Raw genomic sequence first — 19,706 nt, 5'->3', positions numbered from 1 at the left:
AAGCTGCATCTGCAACACCCCACCTGAACTGAGCTCTTTATTAATTGTCAATTAGTGAATATATTTTATTTATAATAATGAAATACTTAGAGTCACTTTCTCATCAGTTTAATATTCAGTAAACTTCACCAACATTGGTAAAGTGGTTTAAAACCTATTTGTAGAAATCTTTTCATGCGACTCAATATCAACTTTTTATCTGATAATGCTTGCATGGATTGTAATGCATTTATGTACAAATATCTATCCTAATCTGTTAGTCATGTGATATTGACCACGAAGTACACTGCCTACAGGCAGACACCTTGTGCTTTAGTTCAATAAAGTCCTTGTAGTTGAACACATTACTCTATGTACTTAAACAGCAGTGTCAGAAGAGGCACTCATCTAAATGTCCAGTGCTGTAATAAAAAGAAACATCTTCAGAGCAGTGAGCTGCTATTAAAAATGAATAAGAAGATCACATTGAAAACACCACTTAAGAGTAGGTGACAGCAACTTTTCCCCTCCCAATTCCTGTTCAATTTACTGGGGTTTTGAGGCAAAAGGGGTAATTCTAGCATGAACACTTTCAGAATTATGTAATTGATGCAGAATTGTTGAGCATACCAGAACAAGTACAAATTGTTTCATGTTCAGAGAAGCTTCCAAAATATATTACATCTGAAATCCTTCTCAAAAGCAGAACAAAAACATGTGATAGGAATTTTACAAACTGTTTTACAAACAAAGGCACACTCCAGTTTTTTTAAAATCCCCTCATGGGATGTAAATGTCACTGGCTGGTGTGCATTTATTGCCCATCTGGAGTTCCTGTCAAGAAGGTGATGGTACACTGTCTTGAATAGCTGTGGTTCATGTCCTGTAGGTTGACCCACGGTGCCTTTGGGAGGGGAATACCTGGATTATCCTTTATTCATTAACAGGATGAGAGTGTCACTGGCTCAGCCAACATTTATTGTCCATCCCTAGTTGCCCAGAGGGCGGTTAAGAGTCAATCATATTGCTGTGGGTCTGGAGTCACATGTAAGCCCAGACAAAGTAAGGATGGGAGTTTCCTTCCCTAAAGGGCATAGGGCCATAGAATCATAGAATAATGCAGCATGGAAACAGGCCCTTTAGCCCAAACTTATCCATGCTGATCATGGTGCCTACTCAGCTAGTTCGAATTGCGCACATTTGGTCCATATCCCGCTAAAACCTTCGCATCCATTTACCTTTCCAAATGATTTTTAAGTGATGCTATTGTACCTGCCTCAAACACTTTCTCTGGCAACCCATTCCATATACACACCCCTCTCTGTGAAGAAGTTGTCCCTCAGGCTCTTCTTAAACATATCCCCTCTCACCTTAAACCTATGCCTTCTAGTTTTCAATTCCCCATCCCTGGTAAAAAGATTATATAAATTCATCGTATCTGTACCCCCCATTGATTTTATACACCCCGGCATGCTTGAACCAGATGGGTTTTTTGACAATTGATTCATGGTTGCCGTTAGACTCTGCCCTCCAGCAACAGTGAAAAGATGGCAATATATTTCCAAGTCAGGATGGTGACTGTCTTGGAGGAAAACCTGCAGGTGGTGGCATTCCCATGTATGTGCTGGCCTTGCCGCATAGAAGTGATTGTGGATTTTGAAGGTGCTGTCTAAGGTTCTTCAGTGCATTTCTACAATGCATCTTGTAGTCAGTACACACTGCTGCTATTGAGCATCCGTGATCGAGGGAGTGGAAGCTAATCAAGAAGGTTGTTTTGTTCTGGATTGTGACAAGCTTCTTGAATATTTTTGGAGCTGCACCCATCCAGATAAGTGGAGTGTATGCCATCAAACTCACAACTTATGTCTTGTAGATGATGGACACACTTTTGGGAGTCAGGAGATGAACTATTCACTACAACATTCCTAGGCTGTGACATGCACTTGTAGGCATTGCATTTGTACGGTGCGTCCAGTTGAGTTTCTGGTCAACGGTAACCCACTGGATGTTGATTGTGGGGCATTCAGTGATGGCAATACCATTGAATATCTAGGGGTAGTGGATTATGTTGAATCTTATTGGAAGTTGTCATTGCCTGGCATTTGTGCGGCTGAGAGTTGGCAAATGGAGTCTAATGCAGACAAGTGTGAGGTGATGCACTTTGGTAGGAGTAACCAGAAGGCAAAGTACAGGGCTAATGGTAAGATTCTTAGTAGTGTAGATGAGCAGAGAGATCTCGGTGTCCATGTACACAGATCCTTGAAAGTTGCCACCCAGGTTGACAGGGCTGTTAAGAAGGCATACAGTGTTTTAGCTTTTATTAACAGAGGGATCGAGTTCCGGAACAAAGAGGTTATGGTGAAGCTGTACAAAACTCTGGTGCGGCCGTACTTGGAGTATTGCATACAGTTCTGGTCACTGCATTATAAGAAGGATGTGGAAGCTTTGGAAAGGGTGCAGAGGAGATTTACTAGGATGTTGCCTGGTATGGAGGGAAGGTCTGACGAGGAAAGGCTGAGGGACTTGAGGCTGTTTTCATTAGAGAGAAGAAGGTTGAGAGGTGACTTAATTGAAACATATAAAATAATCAGAGGGTTAGATAGGGTGGATAGGGAGAGCCTTTTTCCGAGGATGGTGACGGCGAGCATGAGGGGGCATAGCTTTAAATTGAGGGGTGAAAGATATAGGACAGATGTCAGAGGTAGTTTCTTTACTCAGAGAGTAGTAAGGGAATGGAACGCTTTGCCTGCAACGGTAGTAGATTTGCCAACTTTAGGTACATTTAAGTCATCATTGGACAAGCATATGGACGTAGATGGAATAGTGTCGGTTAGATGGGCTTGAGATCGGTATGACAGGTCGGCACAACATCGAGGGCCGAAGGGCCTGTACTTTGCTGTAATGTTCTATGTTCTCTATAACCGAGATCAGGCTTCCCGTATATGGTTTCCTGTCTACTGACTGCCTCCCTTCTTAAATGGGGTGCTACTTGTGCTGCTTTCCAGTCCTCTAGGACGCTCCCTGACTCTAGTGATTTCTGACAGATTGCCACCAATGCCTTTACAATCTTCTCAATCCTTCAGAACTCTTGGGTGTAGTCTACCCGGTCTGGGTGCTTAATCTACCTTCACACTTTTTAGCTTCCCCAGCACCTCCTTAGAGATGCCCACTACACTCAGCTGTGTCCCCTGACTGTCTTGAAGTTTTGGAGTGCTGCTGGTGTCTTCCACTGTGAAAACTGATACAAAATACCTGTTCAGTTCTTCTGCCATTTCTTTATTTCCGATTTGCTACTTCTTTCGCCTCATTTTCCAATGAGCCAACATCCACTCTTGCCTCTCCATTACCTTCTAGATAAAAACTCTTGCAATCTTATTACCAGCTAGCTGATTGTTGTAATTAATCTCCACTGCATCCCCTCCCGCCCCCGACCATAGCTTTTTTTAGCTAACCTGTAATAGTTTTTAAAGGCTTCCAAGTCCTTTGGCTTCCCACTAATCTCCAGCATATTGTCTGTTTTTTCTTTTGCTTTTATGTTGTCCCTGACTTCCCTTGTCAGCTATGGTTGCCTCATCCTCTGCTTAATATGTTTCTTCTTCCTCGGGACAAATTTCTGCTGTGCCTCCCAAAATTATCCCCAAAAATTCCTGCCATTGCAGCTCCATTATCTTTCCTTCTATGTCCCCTTAAAATCAACTGTGGCCAGCTCTTCCCTTGTGTCTTAGTTGTTGCCTTTACTCATTCTAATGCTGATTCCAGCATTCATCTGATTCTAGCTTCTCCTCTCAAACCGCAAGATGAATTCTTATGTGTTATGATCACTGCTCCTGAAGGGTTCTTTCATCTTAAGCTCCTTAATCAAGCCTGCCTCATTACACTTCACCAAATCCAAAATTGCCTGTTCCATAGTGGTCTGTATCACAAACTGCTCCAAAACCCCCATGAATTCCTTTTATTAAGATCCATTATCAACCAGATATCCTAGTGCACCTGCATATTTAGAACATAGAACCTCTACAGTGTACATACAGGCCCTGCGGCCCAACAAGCCCACACTGACCCTCCAAGCAACCCACCCAGACCTATCCTCTTATAACCCACCTGAGCTACACATCCCTGAACACTACGGGCAATTTAGCATGGCCAATCCACCTAACCTGCACATCTTTGGACTGTGGGAGGTAACCGGAGCCCACAGAGGAAACCCACGCAGACAGAGGGAGAATGTGCAAACTCCACACAGACAGTCGCCTGAGGGTGGAATTGAACCTGGGTCCCTGGCGCTACGAAGCAGCAGTGCTAACTACTGAGCCACTGTGCTGCCCGATTATTGAAATCCCTTATAATTATTGTAATAATGCCTTTCTTGCATGCCTTTTCTATCTCCTGATTTATGTTTTCCTCCACATCCTGACGACTGCTGGGAGTACTATACATACTCCCATCATGGTCTTTTACAGTTTGGTTCTGCAACGCCCCCCCCAAATAGATTCTATGACTTCTGGCTCTGTATCATGCCACGGATTTTAATTTCAATTCTTAGTAACAAGGCAACCCAATTTTTCTCTGCTCATCTGTTTGGCGTCATGTTAGGATGTGTGTCTTTAGATACTTAGTTCCCAGTACTGATCCCCTTGCAGCCATGTCTCTCTGATTCACTCAACATCATGCCTGTCAATTTCAAGCTCATTTTCCTTGTAACGTAAACTGCGTGCATTTAAGTACCACACCCTCAGTCCTCCATGAAGGATGTTTTTAAACTTGAGCGGCTGCAGATAAAATTTGCAAGGATATTGCCTGGACAGGAGAGTTTGAGTTATAGGGAGTGGTTGAATAGGCTGAGGCTTTTTTTCCCCTGGAGGGTTGGAAGTTGAAGGGTGACCTTCTATCTATTGTTGGTACTAACGTGGACCGTGACAACTGGATCTTTTCTTTTCTACTCCAAATTCTTTTGCAGCCAGATGAGACATTCTGAAAGTGGGTACGAGGCAGGCAACACAACTTTCAGGATTCTCGATCCTGGCCACAGAAGTGTCTTTTCCCCTGAGTATACTATCCTCAATTATAAGTAGAAGTGTCTTTTCTTCTCCCTTTTGAATGGCTTCCTACATCATGCGCTTATGGTCAGTTTTCTCATATTTCCTATAGCCACCACTCTCATCGACACAGGGAGCAAGAATTTTAAACTTGTTAGATAAGTTCAGGAACTGAGGACCCTTTAACACTACCTCCTGTAACCCTTTACCTGCCTGTCTTATAGTCACATCCTCCTATCCCTGACCACTAATTGAATTTGAGGTAGTTAATCTAAGAGGTGTGACTGCCCCCTGAAGCACACCATCCACGTAACTCTTCCCCCTGCCTGATGTGTTGCAGCATTTGAAGCTCAGACTCCAGCTCATCCAGATTGAGCCGCATTTCCTGAAGTAACCTGCTTGTTCCAGTTGTAGTCACTATGAACCACAGTGGGGTCCAACAACTCCCAAATCAAGCGGTTACAACACATTGCCTGTCTCAGCATCTCAATATAATTATTTTTAAAATTGTATTGTTCTTTTGATTTGTAGCCTGCAGGTACTTCCTATATTACCCTCAATCTGAAAGTAGCCTTTAATCGTAAAATTTTAACTATCACCAGTGAATTTACAGTTTACCTGTGATGTCACTCTTGTGTTGGGCCCCTGATTCTGATCTTCAAATATCCTGCTTAAAAACAAAAGAAACCCAACAGGCTATGATCCTAAAAAACAAGCAAAAAGCTGCTTGTTTCTCTCCACTGAATTCCCATGTTGCCACTAAGTTCCCCAAACTTTGTACTCACTTGGGCTGTGTCTCACTCTGAATGTGAGCTCTCCTCCCTGATGCTGTGAACCTTACTGAGCAAAGACAGTTTTTTCTTTTTGGGTTCCGACTTGTCTGCTAATACATCAGCTGACATCATAATACCAAATAGAAGAGTTAGAAAAGGATGGAGTCATTATAGAAGTGACAACTCCAACAGAATAGTTCAGCAGCAGGATATTCATGAAACAATCTGGAAAGCTGACCATATGCTTTGACATGAATCTCAAAGTCTTCGAGACCCCCTAAATTCTCACAACTATCAGAGAAAGTTTGTTCCAACCTGGAGATGTAAAAATCTTCTCTGTCCTCGATGCGAAGGATGGTTATTGGCAAGTGAAGTTTGGTGAAAGCAGCAACTTTCTAACAACATGCTTGATGTACCTCAGAACATACAGATCTTTGGATTTCCACTGCTCCAGAAGAATATCAACACAAACAATACGAAATGGTTAATGATTTTCCTGGAGATCAAGTTCTAGTGAATAATCATTTAGTTTGTAGATTTGACAACACAATGGACAAAGCCAAAATCAAAATTTACTGCAATCATTTGACAGAGCTTGTCAGGTGAACCCAATGTTGAACAAGAAAAGATTGCCAGTTTAGATGTCTGAAGCTAAGTGTATAGGTCATGTACTAACAATAAGAGGTCTTCTGTATCCCAGAAAGGTGAGAGCTATAGCAGTGACTAGCAGATGTAAAACCACTGCAGCAATTTGCTGCATTCATAAACTGTTTGTCAACCATTATGCAATTTCTTGGCCAAGGATGTGCTGTGGCATTGGGGCACTGAACAAGTGTGTCATTCACTAAAACCTAGCAACTGGTGGCAGCAATGGGAACAGTGAAATGTGACCATATAAATGATGAAGCCACCCTGTGGTGCGATGCTGGCAAAACAAGACTCGGACCAACCCTAATAAACAAAGGTCAACCAGCTTTATTTGCAACCAAAGTGCTGGCACAAACGTAATGACATTATGCATGGGCTAGTTGTCTTTGTTTGTGAACATTTTCATCAGTTTCGACTTGGAAGAGACAATAGAGTCTAATCACAAGTCATTTCAAAGCATTTTCTTCAAGATGCAACCATCTGGCCGAGATGTTTGCAGAGGATGTTACACTGGTTACAGATATGTCATCTGGATAGGACATACAAGTAAGGGAAGTGGAGTGAAATTGCAAACATGCTGTCAAGAGCAGCCTCTTGATGGTGAGAATGGACAGTGCTCCAAAAGAGAGTAAAATCTTCTGATTTCGGCATGAAGCAACAGCTTAGCATACTCTTCAAGTCTTTAATCGAGCAGAGCCTTCATACAACAAACAAGGGCTTTGCTCAAATCAAGTAAACTATCCAACAAGCTGCAAATCCCCGAAGAGGTGCAAGGAGTCATAATGAAAGAATGGCCAAAGAGCATCAAAGAATCAAGTTCATATTGGGTCTAAACGGATTAACTGACAGCCCAAGATGGCATGATTTCCAAGTCAGTAAATTCATTATCCAGAATACAGGAGAGGAGAGAAGAGCTACTGAAGTGCATTCACACAAACCATCACAGCATTGAGTCAAGTCTGAAGAAGGCATGAGATGTGCTCTACTTGCCAAGCAACCCAATTACTTTCAAGATAGGCAGAATGGCCCCCTTATGTGCCGCATCATTGTGTGTGTGTGTGTGTGTGTGTGTGTGTGTGTGTGTGTAAACATTCAACTCAATGAAAGCCAGCCCAACATGGGACCTGCAAGGAGCGTTTTCAGTGATATAGCATCATAACTGCTGGCACATGCGTCCAACTGCAGAAGCTGTTCCTCAAGTGCAGGCCACTGATTAGGAAGAAGTGAATGCGCCATTTCCACAGATCACAAATTAACTACCAGACTCAGAGATCCATATCAATGCAAAATAAGAAATAGAATAATCATGTCTGTCTCACAAAACAGCAACAGCTGACACAGGAATATCACACCCTGATGAAATGTATCCAAATGATGATCCAATGATAACAATATGCAAATGTATCACAAAGACCAGCCTGATTTAAGGACTGTGTCCAATGCATGCATGAAGACTGATGGAAATAACAAACTTTTGAGACAGGAGAATAGTAGTGTGTTGTTGTAATTTGGGTAAATAAAAACGTACATGTTGCTGCTGCTTTTTTAGTATCTACAGGGGATATTTGGTTGATATGCAATCATCATTTATGATTGTTCCACCTAGTTTACTGTAGTTATAAAGCTTTGACTACAAGGCATTCGCCCTGTAGGAAACAACTTAAGCTTCAGTTCAATCAGGTCTTCATTTTAAACACACTGCCATTTGTATAGTCGAAATGGTTTGCTTTTACTGTCTTAAAGCTGCTATATTCATGATAGTTGTTTAAACTTTCATTAACTGCTGGATGCCTAAGCTCAAAGGATTGGTGGAGCAGAAGTTTTAAAAGGCCTTTTCTTCTTCCTTGACAGATAAATTTAACACTTACGTGACACTGAAAGTACAGAATGTAAAAAGTACCACAATAGCAGTGCGTGGAGATCAGCCTTGTTGGGAACAAGACTTCATGTTGTAAGTACTGATTTAACAATTAAAATGCAAAAAGAGGGCTTTTTGTGTATCCTATACAATTTACTTAGCTAACTCAAAGCAAAACTAGTACGGAAACCAATGTAACAATGAGAAGCCCCCAGGCTTGTGCATCCTAGATTACTAAGAGAATTAGAGGAGCAAATTGAAGAACAGTTTACAGAAAATTTCCCAGCCCCGCTGAGCACAGAATTAGTTGTGGGGACTGGAGGATTGCTGTTGTTACACAGCTATAGAGTCATACAGCCTGGAAGCAGACACTTAGGTCCCACCAGTTGACAGCAACCATGTTCCCAAATTAGAACATAGAACATTACAGCACAGTACAGGCCCTTCGGCCCTCAATGTTGTGCTGACCTGTCATACCAATCTGAAGCCCATCTAACCTACACTATTCCATGTACGTCCATATGCAGGCAAAGCGTTCCATTCCCTTACTACTCTCTGAGTAAAGAAACTACCTCTGACATCTGTCCTATATCTTTCACCCCTCAATTTAAAGCTATGCCCCCTCATGCTCGCCGTCACCATCCTCGGAAAAAGGCACCTATCCACCCTATCTAACCCTCTGATTATTTTATATGTCTCAGTTGAACTAATTGCACCTGCCAGTTGTTTAAGAAAGGATCAAAGGATAATCCAGAAGACCACAGACTGTCAGTTTGATGCAGTAGTGGGAAAACAGATGGAGGCCATAATAGAGGATAAGGTAAATATGCACTTTGAGAAAAATAAATTCATTCTTAACAGTCAACATGGCTTTGTCAAGGGTAGGTCTTGTCTGACAAGTTTGAGTTATTTGATGAGGTGGCGCAATGAGTGGATGAGGCTAGTACTGTGTATTTGGACTTTCAGAAAGCATTTGATAGAGCACCATATGGCAGGTTGGTTATCAGATTAGCAATGTCTTGAGTTTTATAGTTTGCTGGAAAAACTCAGCAGGTCTGGCAGTATCTGTGGAGGAGAAAACAGAGTTAACGTTTCGGGTCCGGTGACCCTCCCTCAGAACTGATGGTGGTTGGGAAAATGTCAGTTTATATGCAGAAAATAGGGAGGTGGGTGGGGCCAGGAGTAAACAATAGGATGGAGCCCCGAGAGAGAGAAAGACAGTTGGACAGACAAAGGCTGGGGGGGTGAATAGTTGTTAATGGGGACTGTAGTGACTAACAACAGAGGGTGTGTAATGGCAGGCTATGTGGTAACAGGGCCTGGTGTCTGGGGTGGGGGGCTGGGACATGGGAGAGCTTAGGCCCTAAAATTATTGAACTCAATATTGAATCCAGAGGGCTGTAGGGTCCCCAAGCAGAAAATGAGGTGTTGTTCCTACAGCTTGCATTGAGCTTCACTGGAACACTGTAGCAAGCCGGAGACAGAGATGTTGGCCAGGGAGCAAGGTGTTGCATTCAAGTTACAGGCAACAGGTAGTTGAGGGTCTTTTTTGCGAGCAGAACGTAGATGTTCTGCGAAGCGTTTGCCAAGTCAATGCTTCATTTCTCCAATGTAGTGGAGACCACATTGTGAGCAGTGAATGCAGTAGATTAGATGATAACCATCTACGTTCTGCTTGCAAAAAAGCCCCTCAACTACCTGTTGCCTGCCACTTCACTGCACCGCTTTGCTCCCTGGCCAACATCTCTGTCTCCGGCTTGCTGCAGTGTTCCAGTGAAGCCCAGCACAAGCTGGAGGAACAGCATCTCATTTTCCGCTTGGGGACCCTACAGCCCTCTGGACTCAATATTGAGTTCAATAATTTTAGGGCCTAAACTCTCCCATGCCCCAACCCCCCACCCCACACACCAAGCCTTGTTACCACAGTTTGCCACTGCACACTCCCTTTTGTTAGTCACTAGCAGTCTCCATTAACAACTATTCACCCTCCCAGCCTGATCGTTAGCAACTCCTTTGTCTGTCCAACTGTCTTTCTCTCTCATTCGGCTCTATCCTATTGTTTATTCCCTACTCCACCCACCTCCCTATTTCCTGCATATAAACTGACATTTTCCCAGCCACCATCAGTTCTGAGGATTGGTCACCAGACCCAAAACATTAACTCTGTTTTCTCCTCCAAAGATGCTGTCAGACCTGCTGAGCTTTTCCAGCAACTTTGTTTTTGTTCCTGATTTACAGTATCTGCAGTTCTTTTGGTTTTTATTGGGTTTTATAGGTCTTCGGCAACATGGATTAAAAGTTGGTTATAAGATAGTAAACAGAAGGCAGACACCAGGCACATGGATCTCAATATGAAGAAATGTGAGGTAGTACACTATGGTAGAAGAAACAAAGAGAGCTAATACAGGCTCAATGCTAGAACTTCCAGTAGAGTACAGCAGCAGAGGGAGCTTGGGGTTTGTATGGATAATTCTCTGAAGGTGGCCAGTTAAGTTGAAGCAGTTGTTAAGAAGGCTTATGGGATCCTTGGATTTATAAACAGAGACATAGAGTATAAAAGCAAGGAAGTGATGCTCCACCTCTACAAATCATTGGTCAGATCATGTTTGGAATACGGTGTTCAGTTCTGGGCATCTGATTTAAGGACGTATGTTAAAGGTCTGGAGAGAGTGCAAAGGACACTTATTGGAATGATACCAGAAGTAGGAAAGATTAGAGAAATTGGGGTTATTGTCCTTGGGGCAAAGAGATTAAGGGGTGACCTTACTGAGTTGTTCAAAAATTATAATCAGTTTTGACAGGGTAGAAGAAAATATTATTCTGTTTCCTCTAGTTAGTATTTCAGTAACAAGAGGTCACCATTTCAAGATGGTCAGCAAGAGAGTTAGGAGTGAGATGAGGAAAAACCTGTTTATTCAAAGTTGTTAGGATTTGGACTGAAAACAAAAAATGCTAGAAATCACAGTGGGTCGGGTAGCATCCATGGAGAGCGAGCAAGCTAACCTTTTGAGACTAGATAACTCTTCATTAGAGCTGACGTGAAGTGTGGAGGGATCATTTATGCCATAGTGTCAAGTGCTGGAGGAGAGAGACTGCTGATGGTGATAGCCTCTCTCTCCCGGCACTTCAGCCACCCTCTCCCCATTGCAGAATGTGACATTCCTGTGTCAGCTCTTGTTTTGATGGATCGACATGATTATTCTACTTCTCGTTTTGCATTGCTATGGATCTCTGGGTCTGATGGGTGATTTGTGTTCTGTAGAAATGGTGCATTCACTCCTTTGTAATCAGCTGTCTGCACTGGAGGAACAGCTTCTACAGTTCGATGCATGTGCCGGCAGTCATGACGCTATATCTGGTCATTCACTTCCGCCACTATTGATTGAACTGAAAACTGCTTCATGCAGGCCCCTAGTTGGGCTGACTTCATTGAGACTGTTGCGTGTTTGAACCTTGAATGGCTGTCCAGAACTCAACTCTGGCAATGGCTTAGCATTTTTGTCGAAATGAAATTTGGTTTTATGCCATTTTGCTTTGATTCTTCTCATACGCATACGTGTGCACATGCACACAGCATTGTGAGGACCTGTCGGGTGAAAAGCAGAGAGTGGGGATAAAAGAGTCCTCAGGATGGCAGCTGATGACTAGTGGTGTTCCACAACCTTCCTTTTGTACATTAATGATCTCAGTGAGGGAATTGAGGGTATTCAAGTTAAGTTTGCAGATGATACAAAGATAGTCGGAGGGACGGGTAGTGTTGACGTGGTGGGGAGGCTGCAGAAGGATTTAGATTAGGAACGTTGGCAAAGAAGTAGCAGATGGAATACAAGTGGGAATGTGTGAGGCTATGTACTTTGGTAGGAAGAATAGAGGCATAGACTGCACATTTTTGGACTGTGGGAGAAAACCGGAGCACCCGGAGGAAACCCACACAGACATGGCGAGAATGTGTAAACTCTACAAAGACAGTTGCCCAAGAGTGGAATTAAACCTGTGTCACTGGTACTGTGAGGCAGCAGTGCTAACCACTGAGCCACCGTACTGCCCACATGTTACCGTTTGTTACTTTGCTACATTAAAGAACAAAGAAAATTACAGCACAGGAACAGGCCCTTTGGCCCTCCAAGCCTGCTCCAATCAAGATCCTCTGTCTAACCTGTCACCTATTTTCTAACGGTCTGTGTCCATTTGCTCCCTGCCCAATGTACCTGTCCAAATATATCTTAAAAGATGCTAATGTGTCTGCGTCTACCACCTCCGCTGGCAATGCGTTCCAGGCACCCACCACCCTCTGTGCAAAGAACTTTCCACACATATCTCCCTTAAACATTCCTCCTCTCACTTTGAACTCATGACCCCTAGTTAATGAATCCCCCACTCTGGGGGAAAAAGCTTTTTGCTATCCACGCTGTCTATACCCGTCATGATTTTGTAGACCTCAATCAGGTCCCCCCTCAATCTCCGTCTTTCTAATGAAAATAATCCTAATCTACTCAACCTCTCTCATTAGCTAGCACCCTCCATACCAGGCAGCATCCTGGTGAACCACCTCTGCACCCTCTCCAAAGCACCCACATCCTTTTGGTAATGTGGCGACCAGAACTGTACACAGTACTCCAAATGTGGCTTAACTAAAGTCCTATACAACTGCAACATGCAAGTTACTATAGCAAATATAACTGTCTTCTCAATCTTTCTGCAACTTTGAAACAGTTGACCTCACATGTCTTCTCTGTTGTCCAGCTGAGCGGGACTGCCCTGGCCTGGCTTCAAGTTGATCCTCACAATGACAAGATAGCGATCACCTACAATGGCTTCTTCCCCTGTATCTTCAGCATTATCTCTGGTGGTCTCTAAGGATCCTACCCCTGAGCTCCTCCTATTTCTAATCTGTACACTTCCCTTTGGCATTGCTTAAAAGAACAGCAATAGGTTTCAAGTGTATGTTGATGACTCTCAGCTCTATCTCAGTGCCACCTCTCTCAACAGCTCCACTGTTGATAAATTATCAGACCATTTATTGGACATCTAGTACTGGATGAGGAGAAACTTCTTTCATTTAGAATTTGAAGACTGGAGTCATTTTTTGTCTCAACTCCAAACTCAGTTCCACAGTTACGAACTCCATCACTCTCCCTGGCAACTGACTGAAATTAAACCAGTTTGTTTGCAACCTTTTTCATATTTGATCTGAAGCTTTTAATCTCTAAATCCAATGTCTCCAATCTAGCATATGAGCTTGCCTGATTTTAATTACTCCACCATTTGGTGGTTGTGCCTTAAGCTGTCAAGGCCCTAAGTGTGCTCTCCTACATTTGAGCTGCTTCATAAAACCTGCCTCTTTGATTAAATTTTTGGTCATCTGCCCTTGGAACCTCTTAAGAGACTTGACATATAATTCTGCTTCGTGTTGCTCCTGTGAAGCACTTTGGGAAGTTTTAACATAATGTAGGTGCTACATATATAGAGGGTGTTGTATAGAATGAAGCTTTTATGAGAGAGGATAGGTAATCACATGAATATGCAATCCAAATTTTCCCAAAATAAAGCAATAAAAACATTTCAGTTTTCCACCTTTTGAGGACTATCTAGATTTCCATCTAGAAAGAATGTAGCAGGTTACTTTCATTTACTGGTTGCATAGGTGAATGTTTCACTGAAACATAGAAAATAGTATGCCATTTGGTCCTTTGAGCCTCTTTCACTATTCAGATAGTAGTACCCTTTTCAAGCTTTTTCCCCGTACCCTCTGATTCCTTTAGCCTGAAGAACTATATCAGATTGTTTCTTGAAAACATTTAATGTTTTGGCCTCAAGTGCTTTCTGTGGCAGGGAATTCCACAGACTTAGTAGGAACTGCAGTTGCAGAATAATCTGAGATCCAAGTTGTCGAGCTGAATGAACACAGCTGGGCAAGCAGCATCACAGGAGCAGGAAGGCTCATGATTCAGGCCTAGACCCTTCTTCAGAGGCCCGAAACATCAGGTTTCCTGCTCCTCTGATGCTGCTTGGCCTGCTGTGTTCAGCCAGCTCTACAACTTGTTATTCCATAGACTTACCTCTTTCTGGGTGAAAAAATTTGTCTTCATTTCAGCCATGAATGGTTTACCCCATATCCTTATGCTGTGATCCTTGATCATGGACTCCCTGGTCATCAGGAACATCCTTCAAATATTTACCATGCCTTGTTCTGTTAGAATTTTATAGGTTTCCTTAAGATTCCCCCCGTCTCATTCTGCTAAACTCCAGTGAATGTGGACCTAACTGGTCCAGCTTCTTTTGATACATCAGTCTTGCCATCCCAGGAAGCAGTCTGGTAAGTCTTTGTTATGCTGCCTCCATGGCCAGACTATTTTGGATACGGAGATCAAAACTGCGCACCATTCTTGGTGTGACCTCACAAAGGCCCTGTTTAATTGTGGGGCAAGACATCTTTATTTCTGTAATCAAATCCTCACATTGTGAAGGCCTACAAATTGTTTGCTGCCTTCACTGCCTGCTGCATTTGCATGCTTATTTTCAGCAGCAAGTGGATAAGTATATAAGAACACTCACCTCTCATTTGCACCTTCCACTTTCCCAATCAAGTACCATTCAGATATTAATCTGCTCTCCAGTTTTTATGATTAAAGTGGATAATCTTGCATTTGTTTATATTTTACATTATCTACGATGCATTTGCCCAGTCACTCAATTGCCTAAATAGCACTGAAGTGTCGTGTCTCTGCATCATCCTCACAGTTCACCCTCCCACTCAGCTTTGTGGTATGTGCAGACTTGGAGATGTTACATTTAGTTCCCTATAGAATATCTCTATATTTAGTATAGATAGAGAGAAAGAGAAAGAGAGAGAGAGTAGCTGGGACACAAGCACCGATCCTTGCAGTACCCCTACTGGACACTGGCTGCCAATCTGAAAAAGACCTGTTTATTCCATATCTTTGTTTCTTGAATACCAGCCAGTTGTTTATCTACCGTGGTGTGGTATAGTGGCTCAAAAGTTAATACTGCTGCCTTGCAGTGCCAGGGACCTGGGTTCGATTCCAGCTTTGGGTGACTGTCTGTGTGGAGTTTGCACATTCTTCCCGTGTCTGTATGAGTTTCCTCCCACTGGCCAAAGATTTGCAGGTTAGATGAGTTGGCCTTGCGAAATTGCCCATTGTGTCCAGGGATGTGAAGGTTAAGTAGATTCAACATGGGAATTACAGGATTATAGAAATAGGTTAAGGGGTGGGTCTGAGTGGGATGCTGTTAGTAGGGTCAGCGCAGACTTGATTGGCAGAATGGCCTGCTTCCACATTGTAGGGATACAATGATTCTATTTTGCATGTTACTCCCAGTATCGTGCGCTTTAACTTTACATGCTAGTCTTTTATATGGACTTTCTGCAAGCCTTCTGAAGGTTTAAGGAAACCATATCCATTTGCTCCCCCTTACAATTTTTATTCCTGGAGCTGGAGTGCTAAATGTGCAACTCCAAAGCAATTTAATTATTTAATATTTATAGTTCAGTGACATTCACAAAGGTGAAGAATAGTGGATTGTGATTTTTTTTTTCTGCCTCGCCTCTTCATTTCTCTCAAAAGAAATGGAGAATTTTATTTGTAGGAATGTTTGGATTTGAGTTTGCTTGCTTTGGAATAAAAATGGCTGAGTGGAGATTTAATTGAGGTATACAAAATGATGAGTGGTTTTGAGAGAGTGGTTAAGATGTACCTTTTTATCTTTCTCTTTGTTCTAAGGCAGTGTTGTGATCTGAGTTGATGTTAACTGGACCCATCAGATCTCAGATCTAAATCTTGTTGATAGATCATATTTGTTTGTTGTGGTTGAAATGAAGTGGTCCTTCACAGAAACACAAATATGCAATGCAGCAGATTTGGTTTTGAGAATAAAACAGGAGTTTATGATACAAAAAAATGAAAACCAAATTAGATTAAAAGTTGATTTACTTACAAATAACACACATTTAAAGATTTGGAAGCAAACATAAAAGTACAATATCTAAATTCTAACTGCACTGCTTTACAGTATTCACACTAGAGTAAGTTCCCTTCCAAAGAGTTGAGCTTAATAGAAGCTTCAGTTCTTGGTATTGAGAACCTAATCCCTCTTAAGTGAGTCTTCAGACAACGGAGCTAAAGCTTCTTAGATTCAATTATTCCTTTCAGGGTTTCAAGCATACACTTCTGGTCTGCAAATTTAAGGTACATGAGTTGTTTAGAGGTTTGTGGGTTCACTTTAATGCTTTAACTTTGACTCTGCATGTTCCTGACTTATTCTCTTGGATTTTCGGTTGGTTCACAAATGAATATTTGCCATTTTTGTTTGGTCACAAGCCACGGACCCCAATCATTCACGGCTCAATATGAGTGGAGACTATGCTCAAATCAGACAAAGGCTGAGTGAGTATATCTGGGAGTTTGGTTCAAGGTAGATATTTGGTTCCATCAAGGAAGGAGGTGCTTTAAGGAAGGTTCGCTGCGAGAAGTAAAGCCTCTAAAGCAAAAGCTGAGTGGGAAAGCATAAAAGGCACAGATTGAGAGGCCTTAAGACTAGCAATGCAGTAATGTTACAAACCACAATGTGATGCAAGTGTAAGGATAGCAGCTGATTGGTGAGTAAGGTTGGTGGATATTTTTAGTTTGTAAAGTGAAAATATGGTCTATATTTTGTGTAGATCTCGTGTTTTTCTTCTCTCTATTCATAAAATTGGTCCATTATATATGGGATAATAATATTAAGTGTAAGAAACTGGTATTTTAATTGTTTCAAGGCTGTGAGAGTTTATGACCACACCTGACATGGTTAATTCATACACCAAAAGCCTGAAGAAAAGGTGGGCAGAGGCATGTACATTTGTGTGATTTGGGTAGAAACATGATGAGAATTCATAGAATGTATTTGGAATAGTTTCCTCGAGTAGTATTTTGTGGATTTGGCTATTTTGGATCTGGTCATGAGTAATGGGGCAGGTTAAATAAATGAACTCAGTACAAAGCATCCTGTAAGAAACAGTGACCATAACATGATAGATTTAGCCTTCAGTTTGAGAGTGAGAAACTTATATTTGAAGCAGCTGTGCTAAATGTAAATACGTGTCATTGCAAGAGATTGAGGGAAGAGTTATCTGATTGGAAAAGGAATTTAGCAGAAAAGACAGTGAATGAACAGTGGCATATGTTTAGGTTCGTGGCCCGCAACAAAGATATAAGGTTACTCGGGGAAGAAGAGGGTAAAAACAGATTTTTAAAAAAAAAAGCAATGAGGCAAAGATTAGCGGGAAGATTGGGGATTATGAAAACTAACGAAGACTGATGAATAAAGTTAGGAAAGAAAGAATAATTTGAGGGTAAACTGACAAGAAATATCAAAACTGAGAGCTTCTTTGACAATATAAAAGGAAGAGAGAAAGGCTAAAGTGAACATGGCCCCTGAGAGAATGAGGCTGGGAAAAGAATGGGATTTCAGGGAATTACAGAGGAGTCGAATAAATATTCATTGCTTTCTAACAATACCAAATAATCAAGGGGCAAAGTTGGAGAGGAGCTAAGTACAACAATTATCTTTAGAGAGAAAGTACTATGGAATCTAATGGTGCTAAAGCCTGTTTACTCGCCTGGACCTGATGGGTTCCAGTTAAGGATATTATGGAATTTGCGACAGAGATGGTGGATGTACAGGTAGTAATCTTTCAAGCACGCTTATTATCTGGGCAAGTCTCAGAGGATTGGAAAACTGTCCTGATAACAACCTTATCTAAAAAGGGAGAGAGCTGTCAGTGACGAGCCTCTGGCGTTGATTACCATGTAGCAACATCTCATGGCGTGATCTGTTGGGAACCAACATTCCCACTTCCTCCACCTTCCACATCGAGAAAGTAACTACCCAAAGCTGTCACCTTCTATTCTAAATTTAGAACGATAGAAGCAGCCTGATTAGGTGAGGTCAAGCTTCCACAGAACCAAGATTTTTGATTTTTAATTTTCGGTAGCAGTTGATGGGCGTCTTGAAACTGGGTTTGGAAGCCGCAGAGTATCTCTCCCTGCTACTCTATCTGAGTTCTCTCTTGATATTTTTCCTTATGGACGAGAGAATTGCCTGTGAGACAAGCTATTTTACTGAATTTGCTTTTGCCAAAAGTATGCTAATGGCATGTTACTATATTGGAACAGTTACTGTTTAGTAGTTAAATAAACTATTTTCCAATAAAGTTTTTACTCTTGATTTCTTCTTTCTTTTGTTGCATTTTAAATAAAGCGCATATACAAAGTGAGTTTCGCTTCAAGACTGGTAGTTTGATCAATCAAATTGCATCTGGAATGCAACACCTGACACTTGTCTTTAAAATAAAAGAAAAAGTTAAGGTGTAGGCAATTTCTTAATATATGTTGAGGACATTTGATCTCGTTCATAACAGTTGAGTTTGCCGATTTGCCCTGGTTGGCTTTGAAGCCTTCCTGACATGCAAGTTGCATGAGAAAATCAGACATAGCTTTTCAGTGAGTTTTGAGAAGATTTGTATGCCAGCGCTTCACCAGAGGCTCACTGATGATGTTACCTAGAATAGTGATGAAACATCGAAAAACGAACCTTCCAGCTCAGCGAGCAAACTTACATCCAATACCTTTTCAGTATCATGTGAAAAGTGTGCACAGAGGAGCATTAGGAATATTTAAGGCTGAGAGATCAATTTTTAATGAGTAAGAGAATAAAGGGTATGGGTAAAAGGCAGAACAGTTAATTTTGAGGATTATCAGAGCAGACATGATTTTATTGATTGACTAATGGCCATTCGCTTGGCAATCTCATGTATTATAATCTTACAACTCTGAGCCTTCAAGATTCATCATCTGCAGTGGATACGATGTTTATGTCAGGAACACTGTGTACGGAGGAGTTTGAGCTCAATACCTATTTCTGTTGATGTAGGATGAAGGCATGATTGAAATCATACACAAGAACAGAGTCATTTGCTATCAGACAGTAATCACAGATTTGCTGCATGCTTAGCGGTATTGTTATTTGCATTACCAGATGCTTGAGTGGGTTTACTATGCAGATATGCCTAGTATGCCTGGATTACCTTGCAAGTGTAACATATCTCAGAAGTTATCGGCAAGAATATATCAGCAATCAGAGAGGGGTGGATTACTTGGGGATAGTCAGCACAAATTTGTTAAGAGCAAGTCATGTTTGATGAAGCTTTTTAAAAGGTCTTTATGGCAGTCTAGTCAAGAAAGTAAGAGCCCATGGAATCCATTGGCAAAGTTGAATGGTGGATCCAAAATTGCCTGGGAGGCAGGACACAATGGTGATGGCAAAGGATTATTTCTGTGACTGCAAGCAGGGCTTGGTGCTGCGGCTCTTGCTGTTTGTCATGCACATTAATAACTTCAATTTAAATATAGT

The 19,706-nt window shown here is 41.8% G+C and overlaps 1 protein-coding gene across 13 annotated transcripts in view; it reads left to right on the top strand.

The window, feature by feature from the left end:
* Nucleotides 1-19,706, top strand: part of LOC125453124 (protein unc-13 homolog B) — a 495,854-nt gene that overhangs the window by 120,856 nt on the left and 355,292 nt on the right. For all 13 annotated transcript variants that reach the window (XM_059648673.1, XM_059648694.1, XM_059648669.1 and 10 more), the window contains exon 3: nucleotides 8,288-8,387. In XM_059648673.1, the coding sequence (XP_059504656.1) occupies nucleotides 8,288-8,387 (100 nt within the window). The remainder of the gene's footprint in view (nucleotides 1-8,287; nucleotides 8,388-19,706) is intronic.

The sequence above is a fragment of the Stegostoma tigrinum genome, chromosome 1 (assembly GCF_030684315.1).
Source record: "Stegostoma tigrinum isolate sSteTig4 chromosome 1, sSteTig4.hap1, whole genome shotgun sequence".
Lineage (NCBI taxonomy): Eukaryota > Metazoa > Chordata > Chondrichthyes > Orectolobiformes > Stegostomatidae > Stegostoma > Stegostoma tigrinum.
Note: the sequence above shows the minus strand (reverse complement) of the source record. Positions and strands in the feature narration are given on the sequence as shown.